The 25,696-nt window shown below is 41.7% G+C and overlaps 1 protein-coding gene across 1 annotated transcript in view; it reads right to left on the reverse strand.

The window, feature by feature from the left end:
* COL19A1 (collagen type XIX alpha 1 chain) overlaps positions 1-25,696 on the reverse strand; it is a 2,318,824-nt gene that overhangs the window by 1,420,958 nt on the left and 872,170 nt on the right. Inside the window, exon 12 of the mRNA XM_069235722.1 lies at positions 7,356-7,400. Within this exon, the coding sequence (XP_069091823.1) occupies positions 7,356-7,400 (45 nt within the window). The remainder of the gene's footprint in view (positions 1-7,355; positions 7,401-25,696) is intronic.

Consider the following 25,696-nt stretch of genomic DNA (forward strand, 5'->3'; position numbering starts at 1 on the left):
TTGCTTTACTGATGGTGGTTGTATGTGTGATAGCAGTAAAGACGCTTCATATTCAGAGTCAATTTGTGCATACTTTCATAGCTCTGATATAATTATTAATAGAGCAATGTGAACAAAATAAGCTTGGATGTTTTCATCAGTGACAGCATCAGTGAGGTAATCAATTATGTCATTTGAGATATCAGCAATTTTGTCATAAATGATGCCATACAACATGTTGTGAGTGATGTCATATATGAGGTCATAAGCATTGGATGGCGGGGCACAAGTTATAGTTAGCACTGCTAACAATAACTAGGGGTGGGTGATAAATTCCACTCTGCCAACAGAGTTGGAGGAGTTTTGGCCACTCCATGGTACGCTTTTATTGCTGAGTTCTGGCCAAATTCCACTAACCGCCCATGGCTAAATGTTTCTCAAATGCAGCTCGGCAACACTAAGTTGCCGGGCATTATGGAGCATTGGCATCCCCTTGTGCGATATGTGGGCCCTATGAAATATATATGAAGTCCACAGGGATGTTATAGTTAGGAGTTAGAATTTAAAAAAAATTAGAAATTTACTGAAAAAATCAAAGGATACAGGGATGTTATAGTTAGGTTCTGAATTTACTTGTATAAAACCATAGAAAGTTGGCGGTAATAGAGTTCTTTCAAGTAACTATAATTTGCACTTCAAGGTAACTATAGCTCACGCCCTCGCCACGCAGAGATTTTTCTTCAAAAATCTGACTGCTAATGTTTCATTTATAGTTTTAAGGACGTTTTACAACTTGTCATGATTGCTGTAATGTCTGGGGTAATTAGCAGTGCATGGCGAGGGCACAAGTTATAGTTACCTTAGCGCAAAAATTATAGTTACTTGAAAGAACTCTAACTATAACTGCTGAATTTCTATGGTTTTGTGTGAGTAAATTCAGAACCTAATAATAACGTCCCTGTAGCCTTTGTTTTATTCAGTGAATTTCTACAGTTTTTTTAATGTAAAGTCATTTTGATTACTATGGGCCTCATTACAACCCTGGTGGTCAAAGACGGCCAGGGCTGTTTTGGAGGTTGCACCGCTAACAGGCTGGCGGTGCAAACTCGGGGATTGCGACCGCGGCGGAAGTGTCGCGGTCGCACCGCCAGGACCGGCAGTTTTCCGCCACGTTGGTCCTGGCGGTTTTCCGCCATGTTGGTCCCGGCGGTTGTAATCCACCAGGGCAACGCTGCTTACAGCGCTGCCCAGGGGATTACGAGTCCCCTTCCCGCCAGCCTTTTCATGGCGGTAGGAACCGCCATGGAAAGGCTGGCGGGAAGGGAAGTCGTGGGGCCCCCTGGCACAGCCCCACACAGCTTTTCACTGTCTGCACAGCAGACAGTGAAAAGCGCGATGGGTGCAACTCCACCCATCGCACGGGCGCAACACCGCAGGCTCCATTTGGAGCTGGCTCACATGTTGCAGCCGACATCCCTGCTGGGCCAGCGGGCGGGCGGCCCAGCGGGGATGTCATAATGGCCATCACGGGAGTGCGGCCGCATTGGCGGCCGCACGGCGGTTACAACTTGTTGTAATGAGGGCCTATATGTTAACCTAACACTGCCGCACATGGCCTTTCGCCGTGTGCAAAGGCGGTTGGCCTCAGTGCCTGGCTTCTGACCAGACCCTGCGGCCAACACCTATAACAACCCACCCCACGCTGTGCACGGTCTTCTGCCATGTGCAGCAGGAGTTGGCTGCAGGGCCTCGCCAGACCCTGCAACCAAACCCCATAACCACCCAACACCACACCATGCACAGCTGCACAGTCTGTCTCTCTTCATGTGAAAATAGGTGTGAGAGGGTGTTTCTGGGTGTGAGTGTGTCTGTATGGGAGTGAAAGTTGGTGCATGTGGGTCAGAGTGGTTTGTGAGTGGGTGCATGATGGTGTGAGTGGGTCTGTGATTGGGTCCATGAGTGTCTGAGTGGGTGCATGAGGGTTGAGTGGGTCTGTGAGTGGGTGCATCAAAGTCTGAGTGGGTGCGTCAGTGTCTGAGTGGGTTTGTGAGTGGGTGCATGAGAGTCTGAGTGGGTCTGTGAGTGGGTGTATGAGTCTCTGAGTGGGTCTGTCACTGGGTGTGTAAGGGTCTGAGTGGGTCTGTGAGTGGGTGTCTGAGTGAATCTGTGAGTGGGTGCATCAGAGTCTGAGTGGGTCTGTGAGTGTGTGAATGAGTGCATCGGTGTGTGAGTGTGTGCATGAGTCTCTGAGCGCATATATGAGTGAATGAATTAGTGTGTAAATGAGTGTGAATTTAAAAAAAAAATGTTTTGCTTATTTATGGATAATCTCAATTAATCTTGTGGCCAGCCAATAACAGTGCTTCTATTTGCACACACATTCGGGAAAATTCATGAATATTTGCAAATTATTTGCTAGCTCAGGTATACAAATTTGGGTTTTCTTTGATTTCTCATAAACTACTGAATGGATTTACACCAAATAAACAAAAGTCTAATCTGTGTACCGACAGCTAGCTAGCTTTTTGTCAAATTTGGTGTAATTCTGCCCAGAGGTTTGGGCTGTAGTCGTGTCTAAAGGTCCTATGGGAATTAACATGGGAAATGCAATTTTTTGACCTCGTCCCTTTTTCTCCGCCCCACGCTTGACATATCACCCCAAGAATTTCTGACCACAACAAGAATCGCCAAGGCACTTTTGGGGGAAAATTTCATGAAGGTTCGTCAAACGATGCCAAAGATACTTTTTCTATGGAAACATGGTCCTAAAAATAACTACATATATATAAACAAGCCCCGGCAATCCCTGGCCACATCATCATTGCGGGTTCGGTGCGAGTTGCGGACGCCAGAAACTGCTAAATAATATACAAATAAAGTGCCACATATCACAAGCACTCCAAAGCCTGGTTCTGGTGCAAAAATCTTAATGGCAACGCGTTTTGATCTTATAATGATCTTCCTCATGGGCTATCATGAGTAATGTGCCCCACTATATTTAAAAACAAGTGACCCGTCTTTCATAGAAATAGTGAGAAGAGAGTAATCCAGCTTCCATTTCATATAGAGGAAAGTCTGTCTGTCAGAAACATTATAAACAATGCAAAGAGCTCCAAAATTATGCCTTATATGCGGTAATAAGGCATAACAAAAATTCACCAACAAATCTCAAAACCTATTATCATGATATCATTATGCACATAACGTTAAAACCAATGTCAGAAAAAACGGAATACTCCATAAAATGAGTTCATTCTATGAATGAGAATACATTCCATTGAAGTTTTTTTAGTCAAATTACCCTGAAATGACATAACAATATTGTTTTTAGAGTTTAACACATCCCAAAATACACACATAACACTAATATTATTCACCGCATCTGATCACAATTATGCAAGATGCAGGCCAAGTGGCCATAAATGCATTGTAGCAGCTGGAAAGCATTTTATGCAAATAACACTCAGTACAGACTTTCACAGTAAAGATTGAAAGACATTAAATCCTAAAAAGTACATATGGAGGCAAAGAAATGTTAAAACTATGTAGGGCAGACAGATGGAAGTATATATACATACATACAGGAATGGCCACCTCCCTGGGTCTAGTTATACAAGAAATGCAAGGGGTGTACAGGCCTCCCACCTCGGGGACCACCACCTCCCTAGAGCAACATGCAACAGAAATATAAAGGGGGGCCCTGTGGACCCCCCTGGTGCCCTGGGGACCACCACCTCCCCAGGGCACAGAAGTAGTAATGTATGCAGGGGCACATGCTGCCCCCCAGCACCCTGAGAACCACCACATGCAAGGGACATATACAATATAAGTAGAGGGGCCATGTGCCCCCCCCTTCTAGAGCCCATTCTGGCCCTGGGGACAGCCACCCCCAGGGCCAGCTTCTGTTGTCTTCAGTGGTGCACACTCTCTGGAGGTAGTTGTTTGTCTTTGCTAAGTGCCAGCTGACAGCTCCTGCCAAGCAAAAGCAAACACTCCACAAGTGGAAGCTGTCAAACTGCTACCGCTTGCTGAAAGCGGAGTTTTCATCTCTTTCCCTACATGCTAACATGCATTCAGGGAAAGAGATGAAAACTTTGCTCCTTCACGTAGGGCACGGGGAGTAGGCTAAGACCATGGGGGCTTTGAGGCACCCCTCACAGTGTTTTTTTTTTTGTTCTCTCTCTTTCTCTCTCACTCTCTCTCTCTCTCTCTCTCTCCCATCCCAGATAGGGATGAGCAAGAGAGAGATTGTCATTGCATGGTCTATCCATGCAATAACTTCAAAGGGTTAGAGTAGCAAGATGTTTGGTACAAAGGTTATAGTAACATTTGGGTGCAGAGCAGAACAGAGTCACTGCTGGCATAATGGTCGAGTTGTTGTACTGTCACTCAGTAGGCTGAAGGTTCAAATCGGAGTATCGCTTGGCAGTGTTTTTGTTTTTTTACTTGTGTTTTGACTGTTAAACCTTCCTAGCTCCAAACATTCACATTCTTTTCCTCTTACATATGTGGGTTGCATGTCATAGGCATGTCTGGAAACAGTCCAACAAAGAGTCACCTGTGGACCAAAGATTAAAGTCATAGATCCTCACACTGACAGTTGATGGTTCTACTCCAGGTATGTCCATCATCATTGCTCACCTTTCATTTCTTTCAAACTTCAAAAGTTTAAGTTTCTTACTGAAATGTGATCTCACTGTGTTTAATTGACAAATATATTTTTCTTTTAAATTTGTCCAGAAATATCTCATTCTAAGTATATCATCCATCAAGGTCTAAAAACTCTTTATCTCTCTCCCTCTCACCCCCTCTCTCTCTCTCTCTCTCTCTCTCTCTCTCTCTCTCTCTCTCTCTCTCTCTCTCTCTCTCTCTCTCTTCACTCTTGCTCTCCCATTCACTCACCAACTCAGACCCTTATGCACCCACTGACAGCCCCACTCAGACCCTCAGGCACCCACCCACAGACCCACTCAGACTCTCACACACCCACTGACAGACCCACTGACACAATCATGCACCCTGTAAACAACCACCGCCACACACTGCCTTTGGTTGGATTAACATCTAGTAATGAAAATTACTATACTTAAAAAAAACATAGAAATTCACTGAAAAAACAAAGGTTAAAGGGGTGTTATAGTTAGAAAATAGAATTTTAAAAAAACATAGACATTCACTGAAAAAACAAAGGTTACAGGGACGTTATAGCTAGGGTCATATTTTAAACATTCAAAACCATACGAATTCACCTGTTGTTGTTAGAGTTATCTCAAGTAATTATAATTCATGTCCTAAGGTAACTATGACTCGTACCCTTGCCATGCACTGCTAAGTACCCCACACACTATAGCACTTATGACATCTTTGATAACATCACTGATAATTTCAATGTAATATTTGCAGTAAAAAAAAACTATGAAAAAACTGTGCATGGTGGGGGCACGAGTTACAGTTACCTTAGGGGACGAGTTATTGTTGCGAGAGATAATTCTAACTATAACAGGTGAATTGCTTTCTCTATGGTTTTGTACATTTAAAATGTGAGCCTAACTATAATGTCCCTCTAACCTTCAGTTTGTTCAGTGAAAATAAAAAAATGTATATATATATATATATATACAGGGAGTGCAGAATTATTAGGCAAGTTGTATTTTTGAGGATTAATTTTATTATTGAACAACAACCATGTTCTCAATGAACCCAAAAAACTCATTAATATCAAAGCTGAATATTTTTGGAAGTAGTTTTTAGTTTGTTTTTAGTTTTAGCTATGTTAGGGGGATATCTGTGTGTGCAGGTGACTATTACTGTGCATAATTATTAGGCAACTTAACAAAAAAAAATATATACCCATTTCAATTATTTATTATTACCAGTGAAACCAATATAACATCTCAACATTCACAAATATACATTTCTGACATTCAAAAACAAAACAAAAACAAATCAGTGACCAATATAGCCACCTTTCTTTGCAAGGACACTCAAAAGCCTGCCATCCATGGATTCTGTCAGTGTTTTGATCTGTTCACCATCAACATTGCGTGCAGCAGCAACCACAGCCTCCCAGACACTGTTCAGAGAGGTGTACTGTTTTCCCTCCTTGTAAATCTCACATTTGATGATGGACCACAGGTTCTCAATGGGGTTCAGATCAGGTGAACAAGGGGGCCATGTCATTAGATTTCCTTCTTTTATACCCTTTCTTGCCAGCCACGCTGTGGAGTACTTGGACGCGTGTGATGGAGCATTGTCCTGCATGAAAATCATGTTTTTCTTGAAGGATGCAGACTTCTTCCTGTACCACTGCTTGAAGAAGGTGTCTTCCAGGAACTGGCAGTAGGACTGGGAGTTGAGCTTGACTCCATCCTCAACCCGAAAATGCCCACAAGCTCATCTTTGATGATACCAGCCCAAACCAGTACTCCACCTCCACCTTGCTGGCGTCTGAGTCGGACTGGAGCTCTCTGCCCTTTACCAATCCAGCCACGGGCCCATCCATCTGGCCCATCAAGACTCACTCTCATTTCATCAGTCCATAAACCTTAGAAAAATCAGTCTTGAGATATTTCTTGGCCCAGTCTTGACGTTTCAGCTTGTGTGTCTTGTTCAGTGGTGGTCGTCTTTCAGCCTTTCTTACCTTGGCCATGTCTCTGAGTATTGCACACCTTGTGCTTTTGGGCACTCCAGTGATGTTGCAGCTCTGAAATATGGCCAAACTGGTGGCAAGTGGCATCGTGGCAGCTGCAGGCTTGACTTTTCTCAGTTCATGGGCAGTTATTTTGCGCCTTGGTTTTTCCACACGCTTCTTGCGACCCTGTTGACTATTTTGAATGAAACGCTTGATTGTTCGATGATCACGCTTCAGAAGCTTTGCAATTTTAAGAGTGCTGCATCCCTCTGCAAGATATCTCACTATTTTTGACTTTTCTGAGCCTGTCAAGTCCTTCTTTTGACCCATTTTGCCAAAGGAAAGGAAGTTGCCTAATAATTATGCACACCTGATATAGGGTGTTGATGTCATTAGACCACACCCCTTCTCATTACAGAGATGCACATCACCTAATATGCTTAATTGGTAGTAGGCTTTCGAGCCTATACAGCTTGGAGTAAGACAACATGCATAAAGAGGATGATGTGGTCAAAATACTCATTTGCCTAATAATTCTGCACTCCCTGTATATATATGTATAGATATATATATATATATATATATATATATATATATATATATATATAAAGTCAAAACAGATATATATTTTAATATACACATACATACACTTTTTATTAACATGAGTCTAAATCTAAAAGCATTAAAAAAGTGTCCGGCAAGACAGCTAAAGCATACATAAAAAAATGATAAAATGTAGTTTTACCTTATCTCCTTTTTCACCATCAATCCCATCAAAACCACGCTCTCCCTAGTAACAGAAAGAATCACAATTAATTAATTTCCATGTATTGCACACTTATATTTGAATCAGCTCATTAGCATTTCAAATACCATTTCATTATAAGGGTGTAGTGAGAAGGTTTACAGTGAGATTGTCACACCCTTGCAATATAAAACCTAGCCCAAGAGAAACACTCAGAATGTTCTTAATCTGAGTGTGGCACTAGTGTTTCTTGCCTATTATACTGTTATTTAAGTATAATAGACAACACACTACCACTCAATGCTAAAAATACTGTCCACGTAGGTTACTAGTGTGGAAGACGTTGTGGGACAATTTTTGGCATACAGGATGCTAATCAATCCCTATATTACAGATATTCCATAATAGGGAAATTACAAACATATGATAATGATGTGCACTACTTCCACTTTCATTGGAACCGTGTACTTTCTTTCAACATTTGGGAAGAACTGATTGAATTAGTGGCATCTACAATGTTCTCAGAAATACCCTCTGAACTCAACGGGAGGAAGGTTTTGGACTCATAAGATACTGGCAGCTAAACAGATCCTATTTACGAGATGAGGCCCTGTGCAATACCATTATGTGATTATTGATATCTGGCGTGGTAAACATATTTTGGCGATGGAGAAACATTTTCACTAAATCACGACCACGACATATTTCTGATAGCACAGATTCCTCCTCCTTGAATATATGCTTAGCGTACAAAGACGTGACTTGTTGAAAACGGTTCAGGGTTATCAACCTGATGAAGAGCACAACACAGGGAACACGTGCTATTCTTAGAAAAGGCAATACACATAAAATGAAACAGATCTGGAAACAGTATTGTAATGTGGTGGGATTAAAAGACGAAAACATGGAAAACCATGTATGCACCACTTTAAAACATCAAAGTGTCAAGAATGTACATCTAATTTTAGAGAAGTAGCTCACATATTGATTAATGGCATTGTTAAGATGCCAGCGATAGTTTCTGAGTTTTAAGTAACATATCAGAGTGATAGAATACTACTGTCATACCTACCTAAGTAAAACAATAGATACATTAGTGAATGAATTACAGTGTCTGAAAAAGATACAGGGGCTGAACGTCATATGGCTCCCAATAAATGGAAACAGATAATGCATGGCATGCAACAACGTCGTATGCTTTTTGATGTAGTAAATGTTTGTCATAAAGGGGATTATTAGCTGAGGTGGATGGTAGGATGGAGGGCATGATTTATGCTTGAATGAATTAACCAAAAGGAGGATACCCCATGGTCAGAACAGTATTGAAAAGCCCGGGAAACAATTGTGATTGTGACCGGGAGAAACATTCGGTTGGGTCCTGAAGAAGGTGGTGACTATCATTGCATACCACCGAAATGTGTCAATGTAAACATAACACTTAATCTATCTTGTAGCATATTGTTGTAGATGAAAGAAAGTTTTTTACAATAACGTGCTTAACAACCATACTGATCAATGACAGAAAATATATTTCTGTTTATATCTCTTGGGTTTAAGTCATATATGTTTGTTTTTATTAAGTAGGGGATTGTGATTTTCTTTCTGTATGTGTTGGGTATTTCTAAAGGGTGGGTCGAGAGTATTGTTTTCTGATGTACAATATCAGAGTTATTAACTCTGATTAATAAGTATTGGATAAAATAAATTGTATTATATATGTATATTTTTTAAATAAAATTGTGAGTCTTAAATTGTTCTGGTACTGTATGATAGCTAATCATTCTGGAATATTGTTTATATTTTAGATGAGTGTGTGATTGAATGTTGTGTTGATAAGCTGATTCTAGGGGGATACTTATTTCCTTAAGTTCACATTGTGTCCCACCCCCTTCAGGGGGCCCTCTCTTGCTTTTACATCGGCATCTTAGATGCGAAGCCAGGGTAATGAGCAACCCTTCCTCTGTGGTCACTCAAAACTGGCTCTGGAGGCTGCTCCTTTCCCACTGGGTCTGGTGCCTGACTGGCTTGCCACTGCGCTTGGTGCCTGATTGGCTAATGGGACAAAGGAAGGGACCAGGTCCAGGTGTTTGCTATATCTGCCTGCGACAGGATAGGCCTCTTTAAAGATAAATAAGTTCCTGGCCACTGCCCAGATATCATTCTGCCAGAGGAACACAAAACCTCCCTTTGTCTCAGCTCTATAAGCTAGTTCAAATCTCATCAAGTAGCTATTCATCTCAGGGGTGACAGTTAGAAGGCCATGCCAATGGGTTTCTAGAGGCATTAGGCAGGCAAAAAGTGACTTTTTAAAAATACATTTTGTAACACATTTATTAGGGATTTTGGGTGAGTTAAATATGCCAAATTGGGAGTAGAGACAGTTTCAATATGTTTTGAGGGCCAGAGTACACAAACTGAGGTCTGATTAACAGAGCCCCAGTCCACAGAGTCAGAACTCATCGGCACAAACCCATGAAAAAAGAGGCATTTCCTTACAATGTTCATAGACTGACTGCACCTGCTACGATACTTTGTCACTAACACCGTCCGATTCACGTTGTAGAAAACTTGCATTCTCACATGAACAAGTGCATTCCTCAGCTGTGCATGCATTCTCTATGTGGCAAGAAAGGGTTATTTTTAAGTCTTTTTTTGTTTCATTTTAAAATAGACAATGCATTCTTGCACTGATTTAGTCTCTCTTTTCTTTATGTGCACACTTATTAGCCTTTCTGATACGCATGCATGTGGTTTGGATGTAATGGCCATGACATGGCAACAGTGAAGCACATAGGTTGCCACAGGCACCATGCCCCTTTAATGTTTGTGCCAACAGCTTATTGTTGTAGGCAGACCAGAGTTAGTTTGTAGAGCTGCCCCTAAGCCAACAGCTGAGCTCAGGACACGGGGTCCCCAACTGCTTTAAGGGCTGAGACATGTCTAGACATGGATTAAAGAGAGGAAGGAGGCTAACAGTTAGCTACAGACACAAGAAGGCCAAAGAGGCCTGGAACTGCAGGATAAGAAGGTACTTTCCACCTGATTTGTACATCTGAAAGAGTAATTTTTGTATTTACATATTGTTTTGCTTTCACAACCATCAGTGCATGTAATTTATGTCCGTTCCATGACCCTCATGTGTGGCCTTCCACATCTGTCTTTTTCGCCCATTGGTATTTCTTATTTGGCTATGTTACAATTTTCTCCACCTCTTAGCTACATCCTATGTACATCTTTTTTGTGTTTTTTTTTGTGTTCACATTATGTGTCCTGCAGGCTATGCTTTTTTTGACCCCTCAATGATCATCCATGCGCATCCTAATTATCTCGTTGTTTGCTTTCAACCCTCACTGTATTTGACATACACCCAGTCATCCCATGCATTTGTACCCATCAGTGAATCTTATTTCTGAAGCCACATTCCAAAGTTGTGAAGTTTTTGACATGTGTATCTCTCATATATGGCCGTCAATGCCCATCATTTAATCCATCAGTGTACCTAGTTTGTGTTCTGCAGTGGTCTTGTTTAACGTTCCTTAATAAATCCCATCAATTGTTACAATACTGTGCAATATTGGCGTACGTAGAGTCTCTCATATGAACAGCTGTTGTCCATCAGGTGTACCCGGAGTGAGCTTAGTCTGAGCCCCTCAGTTTCCCTTATGTTTGCCCCTCATTTGTGCTCTGTACTCTTAAGTTGGCCATGCAGTGCCCATTGTTTGAAGACCTCCTAGACATTCATCTCTGTCTCAGCTGTGTTGGCTTTTTGCAGCCTGGTGGCTTTCATGTGCACTTCTTAATTCCACTCATTTGTACCTACTGGGCCATGATCTGTGGAAGCCGATGTCACTTGTTCGTATCCCTATTAACACTCATTTGTACCTGTGTAGCTTATTTGTGACCTCTGCTATTCCTCAGCAGTATCCTTCAGCGTCCCACAGTACCCTTAGATCCAGCACTGACTCTATCTTGTGCTGCCTATGTGTAGCATTAGTTGTAATTCACATCCAGATGTCTTAATTTGACAAACACATTGTCAGCAGAGTGGCTTGGTGAGTTAAATGCCACCAGCAAATGAAATACGTGATGATCTGCAGGTTTCGAAGTCGAATTCCAATAATGTCAAAGAAGCCTTTCATCTTTCCAAAGTGATTAATTGGGTATATTACGTTAGATAATATAAATACGTTTTTTATAAAACTAAAACAAATGGTTCCTCATTATTTTTAATTCACAGCTGACATAGCGCTATCTCATCATTTTACTTGAATTACCTGTGAATATGTATTGCCTGTGAACATAACGCCCCCCCCCCCCCATTTCACAGGCATCGTCAATGCCATTAGCTCAAACATTTAATGTTGAGACCTCTTTGCTTAGCTTATTCTCACTAAACTGTGTAACTACATGTCCCTTTAGATGCAACTGTGTCTGATTTTAAGTTCTATACAAATTGCATGAGCAAATGGTCTTTGGGGCAAAGCTTGTCCAAAGATATTTAAACCAGTACTGTACATTGGATGGAAACTTTGGGGAAGGGGAGAGCTAAAGAGGTGATTGGCTTTGGTAGAGCATCTAAGTACGTTCCACAAAAGGCATCATCTGTGTAACTAATGAAGTGACCTAGTACATGGGAAAAGAATCATGCGCTTGACAAACTCATAGAGTCTTAATAAACAAAGAATATCCAAAATCAGAAGGCAATATTATTTGATAATAGATATTTAATATAGCATCATTATCCCAAACAATAATCAATACAACTCTTTGTGGTGATCAATAAAAGCGTGACATTCTGACATGAAGAGTGAGAAGATGTATTTACCACAGCCCTCTGCAGCTCCTGGGGACCAAGGGCCATATGTACCAACACTTTTTCCCATTGACACAGAATGGGTAAAAACCTTTGCTACATCTGGCCCCAAATGACTTGAGATGTCACTGCAGTACAGTGAACACCATTCCATGTGGAACCTCAGGCTGCCACAGGTGAGCAAAGCAGAGCTGGGTACACATTTAAAAAGAAAAAGTCACGGACAATGATCTATTCGTTCATTTGGAGTGGAATATTCTCTAACCCTTAGACATCAATCATAAACAAAAGTATCACAATGTCACTTCATCCAAATGTCAGGAAGGGGACTTCGGGTGGTGTTGCGCTGCAGTTCTGGCGAGACAGAAATCAAGGGCTTCTCAAGGACCTACATCAACCTCGTTCTATGGCCTTGCCGTAGTCCAACCGCAATAGACTCCGCCAACTTGTGACACTGCTTTAAAAGTTTAAACAGTACTTTGGACTAAATTATGAGAATGAAATATGTGTTACATTTTGCAAAATCAGCACCCCTGTTGACTTTAAATCTGGAAGGGACGTTAGCTCTTCTTCCGCCGTCTTTCCAGCTGTAATCAAAAGGCTTTGACGTGTTCAGGCTTTGGTTGCAATCTACTCTGCATGAGACACTAACGAGCCCGCTGCTCAAGGCGCACTTAATCATGAACCTCTTTCTAACTAGCCCGCTGCTCAAGGCGCACTTAATCATGATCCTCTTTCTAAAGGGAAACAAAAACAATGCGTATTCAACACCAATACCCCGGCGCTCTGCAGACTGCTGTAGGGGATTCATAAACATATATCTGTTTAGCTATGACATTAGCAGCTTCTGGTGTGCAGCAGGTATTAATGACATATAAATGAAAGACACTTTTTGTAGAACCATAATAACTCCAGGTGGGAGAAAGGGAAAACATACCGCATTCTTATTTTTCCAGGAATCCCTAATCTTCCTAAATTAGAAAACATATACAAAGAAATGTCTGGCTTTATTTGGCCAATACACTATAAACTACCTAAGTGCACTTGGAGATGAAATAGCCTTTTGAGAGGGAAATGTGGAGAAATTATGTTAGCACAGCGTGGTGCCCATGCAGCAGAATGAAAACACGAGTATCACGCTTTAGTGAATAATAAAAACCTATAAAGGGACATATCCTCTACTCGAAATGGATCTTTGTCACAGCAAATAGCAGAGTTATCGATCTACGGCAGACAAGCTCTTCGGGCTGTAGCACAGGTACAATTAAAAAGTGTTAGTTATCAGCGGCGCCTCTGTACCTATGATATGTAGCATAGAGAGACCATTGTATGGAGCAGGGTTGGTTAATGTAAGTAGTATGAAAGACAAATTAAGCGACAAGGAAAGGAAAATTATGCATTGTTTAGGATTACATGTCTAGTTATTTTAATATGTTAAGACATTAATAGGAAGGCGATTTCCGTACTAAAAAAAAACACATTTCTTAACAAAGGAAAATATACGCAGTCATCCGATCCTATTCAAAGTGTTGCTTACCAATAATACTCATTTTATTTTGGATGAAAGTGCCATTTGATTAACACCATACTTTCTACCACCCACAGAAAAGTCTATGGTGTAAAGCATTTAACATTCCACTTAGCAAATCAAATAAATCCGTATTGTTTTCAGTTTATTAAAACCATTACACTGTTACAGACCTCTCTTAAAATGTTGATAAATGTGGCCTAAATTGCTGATAGTAACTTCCTAAAAGTATTTTTCAACACTTACTCTATTTCCCTTGCCAGCTTCATTGCCTAAACTAAACAAGAGTCTTTGACCAGATAACATACTACTGTAAAATCAGGACAGTATAATGCTAAAGTTAATCTTTATTAGTTAATTTGAAAAAGATGAAACAGCGAAAACCAGATAACAGAGTACTGTAAAATCAAAACAGTATAATGCTAAAGTCCATCCTTATTGGTTAATCTAAAAATGACGAAGCTTGGGAGAAAATCCACTACATAACCAAAGTTGGATAACCAGTCATAACTAGGATCAATATACAAAGGGCCATGTCTGAAAGTTGTTGCCTCTGTATTGCCACAGTGCTGATTAGCTACTCAGAGTGCTTTACCTTTGAAGCTATTATTTTCTACCAGCTGCCACCATTCCGCTAGCAGAAAACAAGCCTGCTCACTGTAATGACAAGTGTGCCTCACTTGTTAAATGTGATTAGTTATCTTCCAAAACCATTCATGAGTTTCAGGTTTACTCCGTTTTCACACTCTAAGGTTTGGAAGGCACTTCTTTCCATTAAGAAATACCCCAAAGTACAGAACATTTCATATTTATTATACATATGCATTGTATGGAGCCACTATATATTACGAAATATGGAACCGAAAAAAGGAATGCAACATGTTTCGGATTCTCAGAAAGTATGAGCATCCTCGTGATTTAACTGGCATTGTGGTAAGTTTCCATGATGTAACATGACTTTCTGTGAATCGTCCAAACATTTGCATTGAATTGTAGCCGCATTTTTTAGCATTTCTTACACAAAACGAGATGTTGTAACTCATTTGTGGGGAAGAAACAGCAGGCTCTTATGTGGTGGTGCCGTGAATGGAATAATGTGTGTGTGTGAAGGTGTGTGTGAGTTGAGATGTGCTGGTACTATATTTCTTGCTGCATGTTCGGTTGCAGCTGAAGTGAAAAGGAGCACGGAGAAGTACGGTGAAGCATTAAAGCTGTTGTGTGGTTCGGTTAGATAGTGTCGGAGTGCAGTGTGTCATATATGTGCATGTGGAGCAGAGACTGCTCACAATGCCCTGTATCTGTAATGAGCGTGATGCACCATATACGCCAATGTTTAGGAACAGTATGAGTGGATGTGGCCATGAAACCATGCAGATACCTACCATATTTGAAATGGTCTGCAACATACATTTTGACCAGTTCTAAGTATGAGGTGCATTAGGAACCCAGATGCAAACAATGATACCCTAGGCGGTGTGTGGCCACTGTAGTATAAATACTGGAGTCCGCACAGGAGTGGCAGGTGAGCAATCCCCAGGAATGGCATCATGCCCATTTGGTGTTTGGTGTGGTTGAGACTGAGGTCCACCCCATAGCAGCAGAAGAACAGCACATGAGAATAGACATTATATAACCAGCTTTAGTATACACTCTCTGAGGTTTACACAGAACATCTGAGTAACCCATGGGAATGGGCATTATACCATCAGCCATATTTTAGTTCTTGGGGTTCTGCCCAGTACATCATTGTAACTGTCCACGGGAATGGACTTTATTCAACCAGCCAATGTATGTTTTCGTGTGAGCCTACAGAATAACAAACATACAGCTTACCTATGCTGATTTGTCTTTTTGTGGGCATTTGCACACATCATGTCACCTATTTTTTATTAGAATATCTAGTTCTCATAATCATATTTCCTTATTTATAAGAAGAATACTACATTTTCCCTGTATATGAAAAACTCACAAACAATATACATATTACAAAAATAGATCATATTCTTTTATCCTGGTAGAAAATTATCATTGATTCCCACAAAATGTATTCTCAACTCATCTCATGCTACACAGAATCCATTTTACCATTCTGGAACATCGACTCCGATTCACCTACTCATTCAATGTGTACAATATACATACTCTCTGCACCTTTGTGTGAAATCGAACTAACCATTACTTGAAGATATTTATATTTTCTAGTGGTGGAAAGATAATAGTAAGGCCCATCTAAAAAATGTTGATGATGCATTTTGATTTACAAAACGCGTTGGCTGGGCTGAATAGTGTTATAAGAAAATGGACTAAAGTTTAGATATGACACTACTACATGGCTCCCTATTGGATCATTGAATGACAAACTGTAAATAAAAACGTTTTCTTAATATTACCTTTTGGATAGGACTAGCAACGCTTGTTTGAGAGCACATTTATATATAGGTGAGTGCTCCTCTTTGTTATATTGTTCTTTATGGTAGTGGTTCTGGGGCAGTGGATCACCTAGGGTAGAGAGCGGGAGTTCTAATATGGATTGGACTCACACTGGTGCGAGCAGTAGTGACCCACACAGCTTATTATATTTGTGGCCCTGCTCTGAATGCATTTCAAAGGATCTTGCCCACAGTACACAGAAGGGTACCTGTCACCAGGCATGCCCTACCTTTTGTCATACTGGACATTTTGGAGGTAAACCCAGGGAAAGGGAAAGAACTGTCCAGAACCACTTTTGGGGATAGGACAGGGTATTCTCCCACACAAAGGCTAGCACTGGCTACTCAGCGAGAATGACTGCAAGGGTCAGATGTCTGAAATCCACTGTGACCTAAAGGGATAAAACAAGCTTCCAGAGGCCTTCCTGTAACTGTACAGCCTGGACCTGCCAGATCACTGATCCTGCCTCAGCTGCAATGAGTGATAATTCCCAAGAGGTGCCTCCCATGTCTTGGATCCTTGTTTGGAATTAGTGAGAACACCTCAACAACAAAAAAGGAGAAAATCTTGAAGTTTGGACTCCTTGTGACTGTGAATTTGCCTGTTCGCAATTTGACTCTGCCACCTGAGATGACTGCCAAGGTGAAATTTGCCCTTTGCACCAATAACAGCCATCCTGGATGCCAAACAAAGCGAGATCTGCACTTTGCACCAACTGTGAACATCTGCAACAATCAACCAACGTGAAACTCCACCAGCATTCAGCTCTTCGAGCTACAGCAACAACTGTTCACGCCTCCTGATTTGCTCTTCACGCCACAATCCTCTTCCAACATGAACAGAACTCTTTATACCAGATTTAAGAACGGAACTCTTCAACAAGACTAACCTAGTCCTTGTATCCTGCCCACGCTCCATCACAGTTGGCCTAAACTTGTGATTTTTCCCCCACTCTAGCCTGATCAGAGATCTGCGAGTGGTGCTTTCTGCTTCTTGATGTTATTTTCACTTAAAAGTGTAAAAATACATATCTCTGGTCCTGCTTATTGGGTTTTGTTAATTTTGGTGTCATTTTAATTGATAAAATGTACTCTATTTTTCGAATTAGTTTAAGAATTTTCTAGTGATAGATTTTCATTTTATTACTGTTTGTTTGCTGCATAAATACTTTATGCATTGCCTGTGAGATAAGCCTATCTGCTTTCATGCCAAGCTATCAAAGGATTAAGCACAGGTTAATTTAGTGACTTGTGGTTCACCCTGAAAAGGACTGTGGTTGTTGCCCGAGTGAGGTTTCCATCCCTCCTCAACTAACAACCCAATTTCCTACACTACACTATTGTGAGGGCTCCTGTTCAAGTCTCTGGCCACTGGTGGTATCTCTGGTTGTGAAGTGAAATGTGGTTTGGTGTTTGCCACTCCCACCCCCCAGTACAACATATTGTCAACCAAAACACATGAGATGAGAATTTGAGAAAGACTTTGGTGGTGGCTGACGTAGAGGTGGACAGTATAGGGTATGTGGAACCTGAGCTCAAGATTTTACTCCTTGTAAAAAGGAGAACATGACTATCAACAGGAAAACTGATTAATTGACTAGCCACATAATCACATTAACACAGACAGGTAAGAGCCTCTCACTACCAAATAATTCCACACATAGGGCCTTATTTAGAGTTTGGCAGAGAGGTTACTGCGTCACAGACATGACGAATATCCTGTCCTCTGTATTACAATGCTGTGATAGCCTATGGAGATCATAATACCATGGACGGGATATCTGTGACATTTGTGATGTAGTAACCCCCTCTGACAAACTCTAAATAAGGCCTTGGATCTTGATGATCTGATTAACTATTGGCAGACCACTGTTCCATCATTCATTAGCAAGATCACTGACAAAGCAATCTACATACAATTCCAAGGTAACATCAGTGTCAACCATCTCCTACACAACTACTAATTGGGCTTCAGATCATATTCCAGCATGGAGGCTTCTGAGCAATCATGGACAACTGGACCTCTCGGCTGCCTACAACACCATCAACCATTCCACCCTCATCCACATGCAGAAGCCTTGAATGGGACTCACAGGTACCCTCCCTTTGCTTTTGCACTTTGCACATTTTGGGCAATACTCGAGGGAGGAGGGAGCATCTAAAACCAAGGGAAAGCTTTCTGGCCATTGTTTCTTGATTGGGACAGCCAGAGCCACTATTGTGGTTACTGCGTGCTCTAGCTTCCCGCTGGCCATTTGTTCATAAGACTGCATGGGGCGCAGGAGCACATCGGCCGCTCCACTGGTGCACCAAAGGTGCTCCAAAGGCAAACCCATCTGTGCCTGTCTACACCAACAGCATCCCGGAAGGGACCAGAACCAGCCACTATGCCCAGGGACTGTCAGGAGTTAATGTGTGGGGTTGTTATAGCACAGAGCAACTGATTAGTTTAGCTCAAGTATGGAAATGCACTTCAAAGCCGTTATCACCCGCTTGCTTGATTGACCATTCTTGCTTACAGTGTGGCTTTTATGCCAACTGCATAGCACACAATTGAGAAAGAGTGCCACCTTTGATATTTTAGGGCCTAGACCAAACTAACATTTTCAGGCAGCTTTAATCAATGTCCAGTCACTGTCTAAACATGCTGTCAACATTTTTTACATTCTTTGTTATTTTAATCCGGATGCCATTTTTTAACAAAAACCTGGCTATCCGAATCTTCTAAACCAACAATCTCTATTGTGATTCCTAAGGCATACGAAATATTCAACAAGGACCACTCTCGTTGTGGGGGGTAGCCCTGATCTACAGGGATAACCTGGATTCTGCAGCACTCCCAATAGTGTGTTAGGAGAGCACAGATACACTCAGTTTCTGTCTTTCTCTCTTGTCTCATCAATCGCTGGTGTTTTTTTAGTACAAAGACCTCCGGGCCCTAAAAGTAAATTTCTCAGCTCTTTGTGTAGTGCTTTGGCACCTTTGGTGCTGAGGAATTCCCATTTCATCCCCTTGGGCGACTTTTACCTTCACATGGACGTGGACATGGATAATCCGGAGGTGATTTCCCTTTTCGGTTGTACATCCTCACCAGCTTTGCCCCAATATGTGCTAAGCCCAATGCACCAAGCATGACGTATGCTGGATCAGATATTTTCAAATAACCCACTAAAAGTAGACTCTCCCATTCGGCAAGTCTGGACGGATCATTAACTGCTTAAATTCAAATGGCCAAGTGTGGGGAAAGCCCAACCACATGCAGCAACAGCATCTTGTGTCTCTAGAGTGTTTCACAAAATTCAGCTAGGAGAGTTCATTACCGCACTTGAAGAAAGTGCTCCTGCTTTCTTGGGTGATGTTGAAAGAGATAATTTTGGATAGCTTGATTGGGACCACTACCCATGAACTGGCACCTGAAACTTCACGGTCCATACACAGAGCTAAGCCAGCGTGCCCTTGGTTTACGGAAACACTTAAAGAGGTGACAAGAAAGTGTAAGCTCGTAGAAAGACAGTGGAGGAAAACTGACATCCCTGATGCGAAAACTAGGCATAAGAAAGGTTTAAAAGAATACTACAAGGAGGACAGAATTGCAAAAAAAGGTTACCTGGAAGATAGAGTTGAAGGTGTAGGAAATAAGTTCAGAGAAATCTTCAAAATTGTACAAAGCTTTTTGTCCCCTGATGCCAGCTCAAGGCATTAGGAACCCTTGGCCGAATGGTGAGAACAGCTAGCACACTGCTTCCAGAGTAATATCTCCAAAATTCAGGTTACTCTCTGCTCTAGTATGCAATCAGAGGAGTTTATAATGGATAGCCTGCCAGTGGATGTGACACAATCGCCCAGGGCCGGCTTTAGCGTTGGTGGCACCTGGTGTGGCAAAATTCTTTGGAGCCCCCCACCATGACCCTCTCCTCAGATTCCCTCACTAGCACCTGACAAAAGTGCCCTTATCTCTCCATAGCCCCTTTTACATTTAGGTATTCAAAGTTTTTGTTTTTGTTCTAGGAAAAGCCCTGGCCCCAAATCATAAGCAAATTTATATTATCTGGAAAAATGGTCACCTATTTAAATCCTTAATTATAGCAATAAACAGCGGTAGGCTGACTAGTTAATTCTGTAAATGTCTGGTATGACATTATGGCTTGAGTGTAGGTTTTTCTTTTTTTTTAGGCTCCCTATGAACCAAAAGAAACATATTTTTTTAAGTAAAGTATGCAAAATATGCAGTATATAATGGGTTATGTGATGAGTTTGACAAAATTATATCTATGAGTAACTATAACTAGCACCCTAAGATAACTATAACTCACACCCTTACCATGCCCAGTTTTCTTATCAGTAATTTTATTGCAAATGTTGCAGTGATAATTTCAAAGATGCCACACAAGATCTTATCAATGATATAATAAGCAGATTAATTATATGGTGAAGGCACAAGTTATAGTTACCTTAGGGCGCAGGTTATAGCTACTTGAAAGAACTCTGACTATAATGGAGAATTTCAATGGTTTTGTATGAGTAAATTCAGAACCTAACTATAGCGTCCCTGTAACCTTTTTTTTTCAGTGAATTTTTAATGTTTTTTTAACATAAAGTATTTTTAATTACTATATGTTATTCCAACCCCGTCGCACACGGCCTTTGGCCATGGCGGCGGGTGGTCAAAAGGTCTGGCCTGCAGCCAGGCCTTGCAGTCAAGGCCTTGTAACCACCCAACCCCACGCAATGCACTGCCTTTGCCCGTGTGCAGCGCAGATTGGCCACAGGGTTTGTCTCTGTCAGTGGATGTGTGAGTGGGTGCATGAGTGTCTGAGTGGGTCTGAAAGTGGGTGTGTGAATCTATAAGTGGGTCTGAGTGGGTTCCTAAGTGTCTGACTGGGTGTCTGACTGGGTGCCTGAGTTTCTAAGAGCATGTATGAGTGAATGAATTAGTGTATAAAACCTGTGGTTTTTCTTTCACATTTTTTCATATTTGTGAATATTTTGCAAATAAGTTGTGAGAATTCACAAAAATGTGTGAATTTTCCCAAATACCACACACGGTGATGCAAAATTATTTTAAACCCATTATCTGCCACTAAACCACACCTAAAAAACACCCCTGGGGTCAGGGTACCTTCACCCTGACCCCTTGTGCCACTTTCAATTAGGAGTTTTATCCCTGGGGACCGTGTCTCCTGAAATCAAATGGAGGCTGCAAATTTGTAGTCAGGTTGCAGTTAGCCAATTACAGTGCTTCTTTTTGCACATGCATTCATGAAAATTTGTAATTTTTCACAAAATAGTTGTGAAATAATTGTAAAGCTTCCGCAGCCAGAGATGTAGAAATTTGGATTTTCCAAACTTTCTCAAAAACTACTGAACAGATTTACACCAAATAAGCGAAAGCACAATCTGTGAAACAAAAGATAGCTTTCTGCAAAATTTGGTGTAATTCTTTCAGTTGGCTCAGGCTGTAGACATATCTAAGGGTCCTATGAGAATTAATATGGGAAATGTAATTTTTTTCACCCCAACCCCATTTCTTGACGATCACCCCAAAACTTCCCATTTGCAACATAAATCACTGCAACCCTTTTTGGGGAAAATCTTGTGAAGATTTGTCAAACAGTGCCAAAGATATAGGCAAGTCAAAAAACACTTTTTCTATGGAGACATGGTCCTAACTACAACTACCACGATTGCAACTGAGTAATACACATATATATGGGATTGGCAACCCCTCCCTATCTCGTGCTGAGATCTAATTGGATATAAATATGGGTGTTTGGATAGGTGTATGAATTTATAAAACATTTTTGGGACTTTTGTGAAATCCGCGTATTTACATAGGGGGCAGTGCTGAGCCCTGTGGATGGATCAGCGGATATCAGAAACCATCAAAAAATAAATTTTAAGGCATATGAAGACAATTTTCACTATTTTTACACATCTATGAAACCCACATGGGGTGCAGGGAACAGAGATGAAAAGTCTGCTTTCTGACTGCAGGACCTGCTTGACAGGTCCCGCTATCAGAAACTGGAGTGTTTGCTGTGGCTTGGTCACAGCAAACTTCTATGTCTTGGTGGTGGGCTCCCTGGCACATAGCAGGAGCTGGTCCTTGGGGGTGGCAGTCCCGAGGGCCATCATTGACCCCTTGAGGGGGGCTGTGTGGCCCCCTCAAATAGCCAATTATAGCCGTGGGGAGATAGTGGTCCCCGGGGCTTAAAAGGGGTCTGAAACACACCCCCTTCATTTGTTTTCTCATCTTTGCTCCAGGGAGGTGATGGTCCCCGGGGCAGACAAAATGCAGGAGCCTGCACTTCAATTTTTTTAGAATTTTCGCCAGATCTGCCGCGAATTGCAGTGCAAATTAAAAAAATATATTTTTAGCAATAGGGGGTCCTCGCCACCAGAACGAAAGAGTCAGGGTTGGCAGTGTGTCTGTCCCTTGGCCCTTTTTCTATTTAAAAAAAAATAATTCTGCCAGTCGGATGCTGAGTCCCAAGGTGGCTGTCAACACTTCCTGGCTGAAGTGTTGACAGCCAATTAGATCTCAGCACGAGATAGGGAGGGGTCGCCATTCCTTCGCGTCCCTGTATATACAATTTTTTCCCTACAATTTCTCAAAAACTACTGAATGGATTTACCCCAAAACAAAAAGGTCTCTTTTTGGCCCAGGACCTAGCTTCTGCCAAATTTGGCGCTATCGCTGTTCAAAATCCTTATGGAAAAATGAATGGTGACAAAGTGTTTAGGGATCCCCCTCTTTTTATTGGACTCTTAAGAAGGATCACCTGAAAACTTTCCAGACAGCAGCTGACGTGACTGGGAAACATTTTTGGAAAGTTTTGTGAAGATTCATCAAACGGTGCCAAAGATATAGACAAGTAAAAAAAAAACGCTTTTTATATAGAAACTAGGTTCTAGCTATAACTACCTAGTGGCAAATGCCACTAGATAACATATATATATATATATGTGTATATATATAGGATCTGGCCCAGGGAGGTGGCAGTCCCTATGGCCCTCTTTAGCTCCTTGAGGGGGGCCGCACAACCCCTTTCCTACAATTATAGCACCGGGGAGGTAGTAGTCTCAGGAGCTTTTGGGGGGTCCGAAAAGGACCCTCTTCACAGTTTTTTTCATCTTTGCCCCAGGGAGGTGGAGGTCACCAGGACAGCTGGGGAAGGCCAACGAGCCTCCCCCACGTCAATAATTACTTTTTCCCCAGAGAGGTAGTGGTCCCCGGGAGGCAATGCGCCCCCACCACACAAACATTTCAGGATTTTACCAGGGTGGTGACAGTCCCAGAGGCTGTGGAGGGTCCAGGTGGCCTCCCACACTCCTATTAAAGAATTCCTTGGGGATTTGGCCCACCGAATTTAAGCCTTGAAGGCTTCCCACAGGGTAGCCTGATTGAAGACTTATCCCGTATTGTGTTTAAAGTATTCCACCATTGATGCGTGAAGCACCTCGTGAAAGACCTTGTCAAGAGAGGTGCTGCAGGGGAATTTGCAGCAGCGCTCCATGCCACCCCTGAAGTGCATCGATAACACATTCTGAATCAGGAAATAGATGGATACATGTGCAGGACGTGGAACACATCTTCCAGCCAGGAGAGGGAAGTTGCAGAAAGTAGCCAATAGTCTATGTGGGTCCAAGTGTTATATGGTGCTGAATACAATGTGTAGCACAGGGTAGGTGCAGGAACAAAGCGCCAGGCATCTCTGAGAGAGTGGGTTTCGCAGAGGTCACAGAGAACTCGCAGGGAGTGAGGTTTGCCGCTGGGCACTGAGGCAGCAGGGGTCACGGACCATATTGAAATAGCAGTCTATGATGATATGGTCTGCATCCACGAATCCCAGTCCCTACAGCACATTTTGAAAGAGTTCTGGGGAGTCAGTAGTAGGGGCATAAACATTAAAGAGGAGTAATGTATGGCCTGCTAAGAGTCCCATGATTGCAACATATGTGCAGTGAACCTAAACTTGGGGGTAAAGGGAACTTATCTGTGGATTATTATACACCCTCCCGGACCAAGTGCTATAGCTGGAGAAGTATCTGTGCGGCGCTGAGAGAATGCATAAGCATGAGAGTTCACAAAAAGAAGATGCTTCTCCTGCAGAAATGCTACATTCATGCTTCGGCGGGTAGGTATTGAAGTACCTGCTTGTCTTTGCGGGGATTAGATATTCCAGGAGTACAAGGGCAGTTTGATCCCTGAGCCCCCAGTGCTGTGTGCCATTGTCAGGCATAGCAAGTAATGAGTATGTGATGCTGTGCTGTCGTTGGATAGGGTTGTGTTTGCAAAACAAACAAACTATGGCCAGTTAGTCATAACATCTTTATTCGGTCCAATTATTGACCATAAAATCATAATCATGAATTCATCTTCACAATAAATATCAAAATAAAACCATAGTGTTATTAACAGTAAAAAAATGTTGCTCAACAGATTATAGTTTAGGCCCCCGCCCTTATAGCAATAAATCTACCAAAAAAAAAATACAATTTCTAAAAGACCTTAAATACACAACCTAATAAAACATTGTTAGTTAACATTTTAAATGGCATAGTTTTTTCTGTAATTTTATAGCACCACTAATATAATTTAGACAGAGAAGCAAATATCCGGGGTAGCACCCAACTGCAAGCATCTAAAACCATCTTTATATGATGTGAAGTGCTTCTATATCAGAATGGGGCATAAAAACTGATCCCTCAGTGCACGATGCAGTTTTCAGAATAGTATAAAGTGCACAGTTGCAAGGAGACAGAATTATACGGAGAGCGAGAAAAAAAGTTTACTCTCGAACCAGCTAAAAAAAGACAACTAGATGGTGGACTGTGTTCAGCCTTAACCTTGTCAGGTAAAACCTGTGCTGGGGATTGGTTAACCAGGCTAAATAGGAATTCATGCCTGAGGTGTAGAAAAGTTGCATGTAAGTCACTATGGAGTGCATTTCAAGAGACCTTACAATTCGGCCTTCCTTCCTATGAAAAAAAGCATGTTTTAACTCTTTCCTTTGTTTGGGGTCATATCTCATCAGGGAAATCAAAGAGAGAGCTCAAACCTAGACTGAAGACATTTTTCTTGATATAGGCCAACCACGGAATGGTGTGCCTTGTATCCAGGTTTAAGCAATCCTCTATTACTTTCTGAGAGAATCCGGCCTTGGGAGTACCGCATATTTTAATCCATCGTAACAAAGGACCCACAAAATCCTCCAGGAACCCCATTTCAAGTTCTAGATATAAAATAAAACTTGCAGTGCTTTGGGGTATCACTAGGATGGGCAGAAAAACTTATTTTCTACTGTCCGCAACTTCCCTGGCATGGCACATTCCCAGATACCTACTCCATACACGCCAAGAAAAAAACATTTACTCCTATAAAGCTGAGACATCTCCCTAATTGGCTTACAGCCTAACCTGTTAGCAAATCTAGATATAATTTCACATGCTGCTCCCATTTTCTGTGCTCCTTGATCAATTATCCGCTAACAGGACCCAGTGGCATCGAACAGGATGACTAAATAATTAAAAGAAGGTACGTTCTTTATTAGTCTTCCCCCAATATTAA

Source organism: Pleurodeles waltl, chromosome 5, assembly GCF_031143425.1.
Source record: "Pleurodeles waltl isolate 20211129_DDA chromosome 5, aPleWal1.hap1.20221129, whole genome shotgun sequence".
In the NCBI taxonomy this organism is placed as follows: domain Eukaryota; kingdom Metazoa; phylum Chordata; class Amphibia; order Caudata; family Salamandridae; genus Pleurodeles; species Pleurodeles waltl.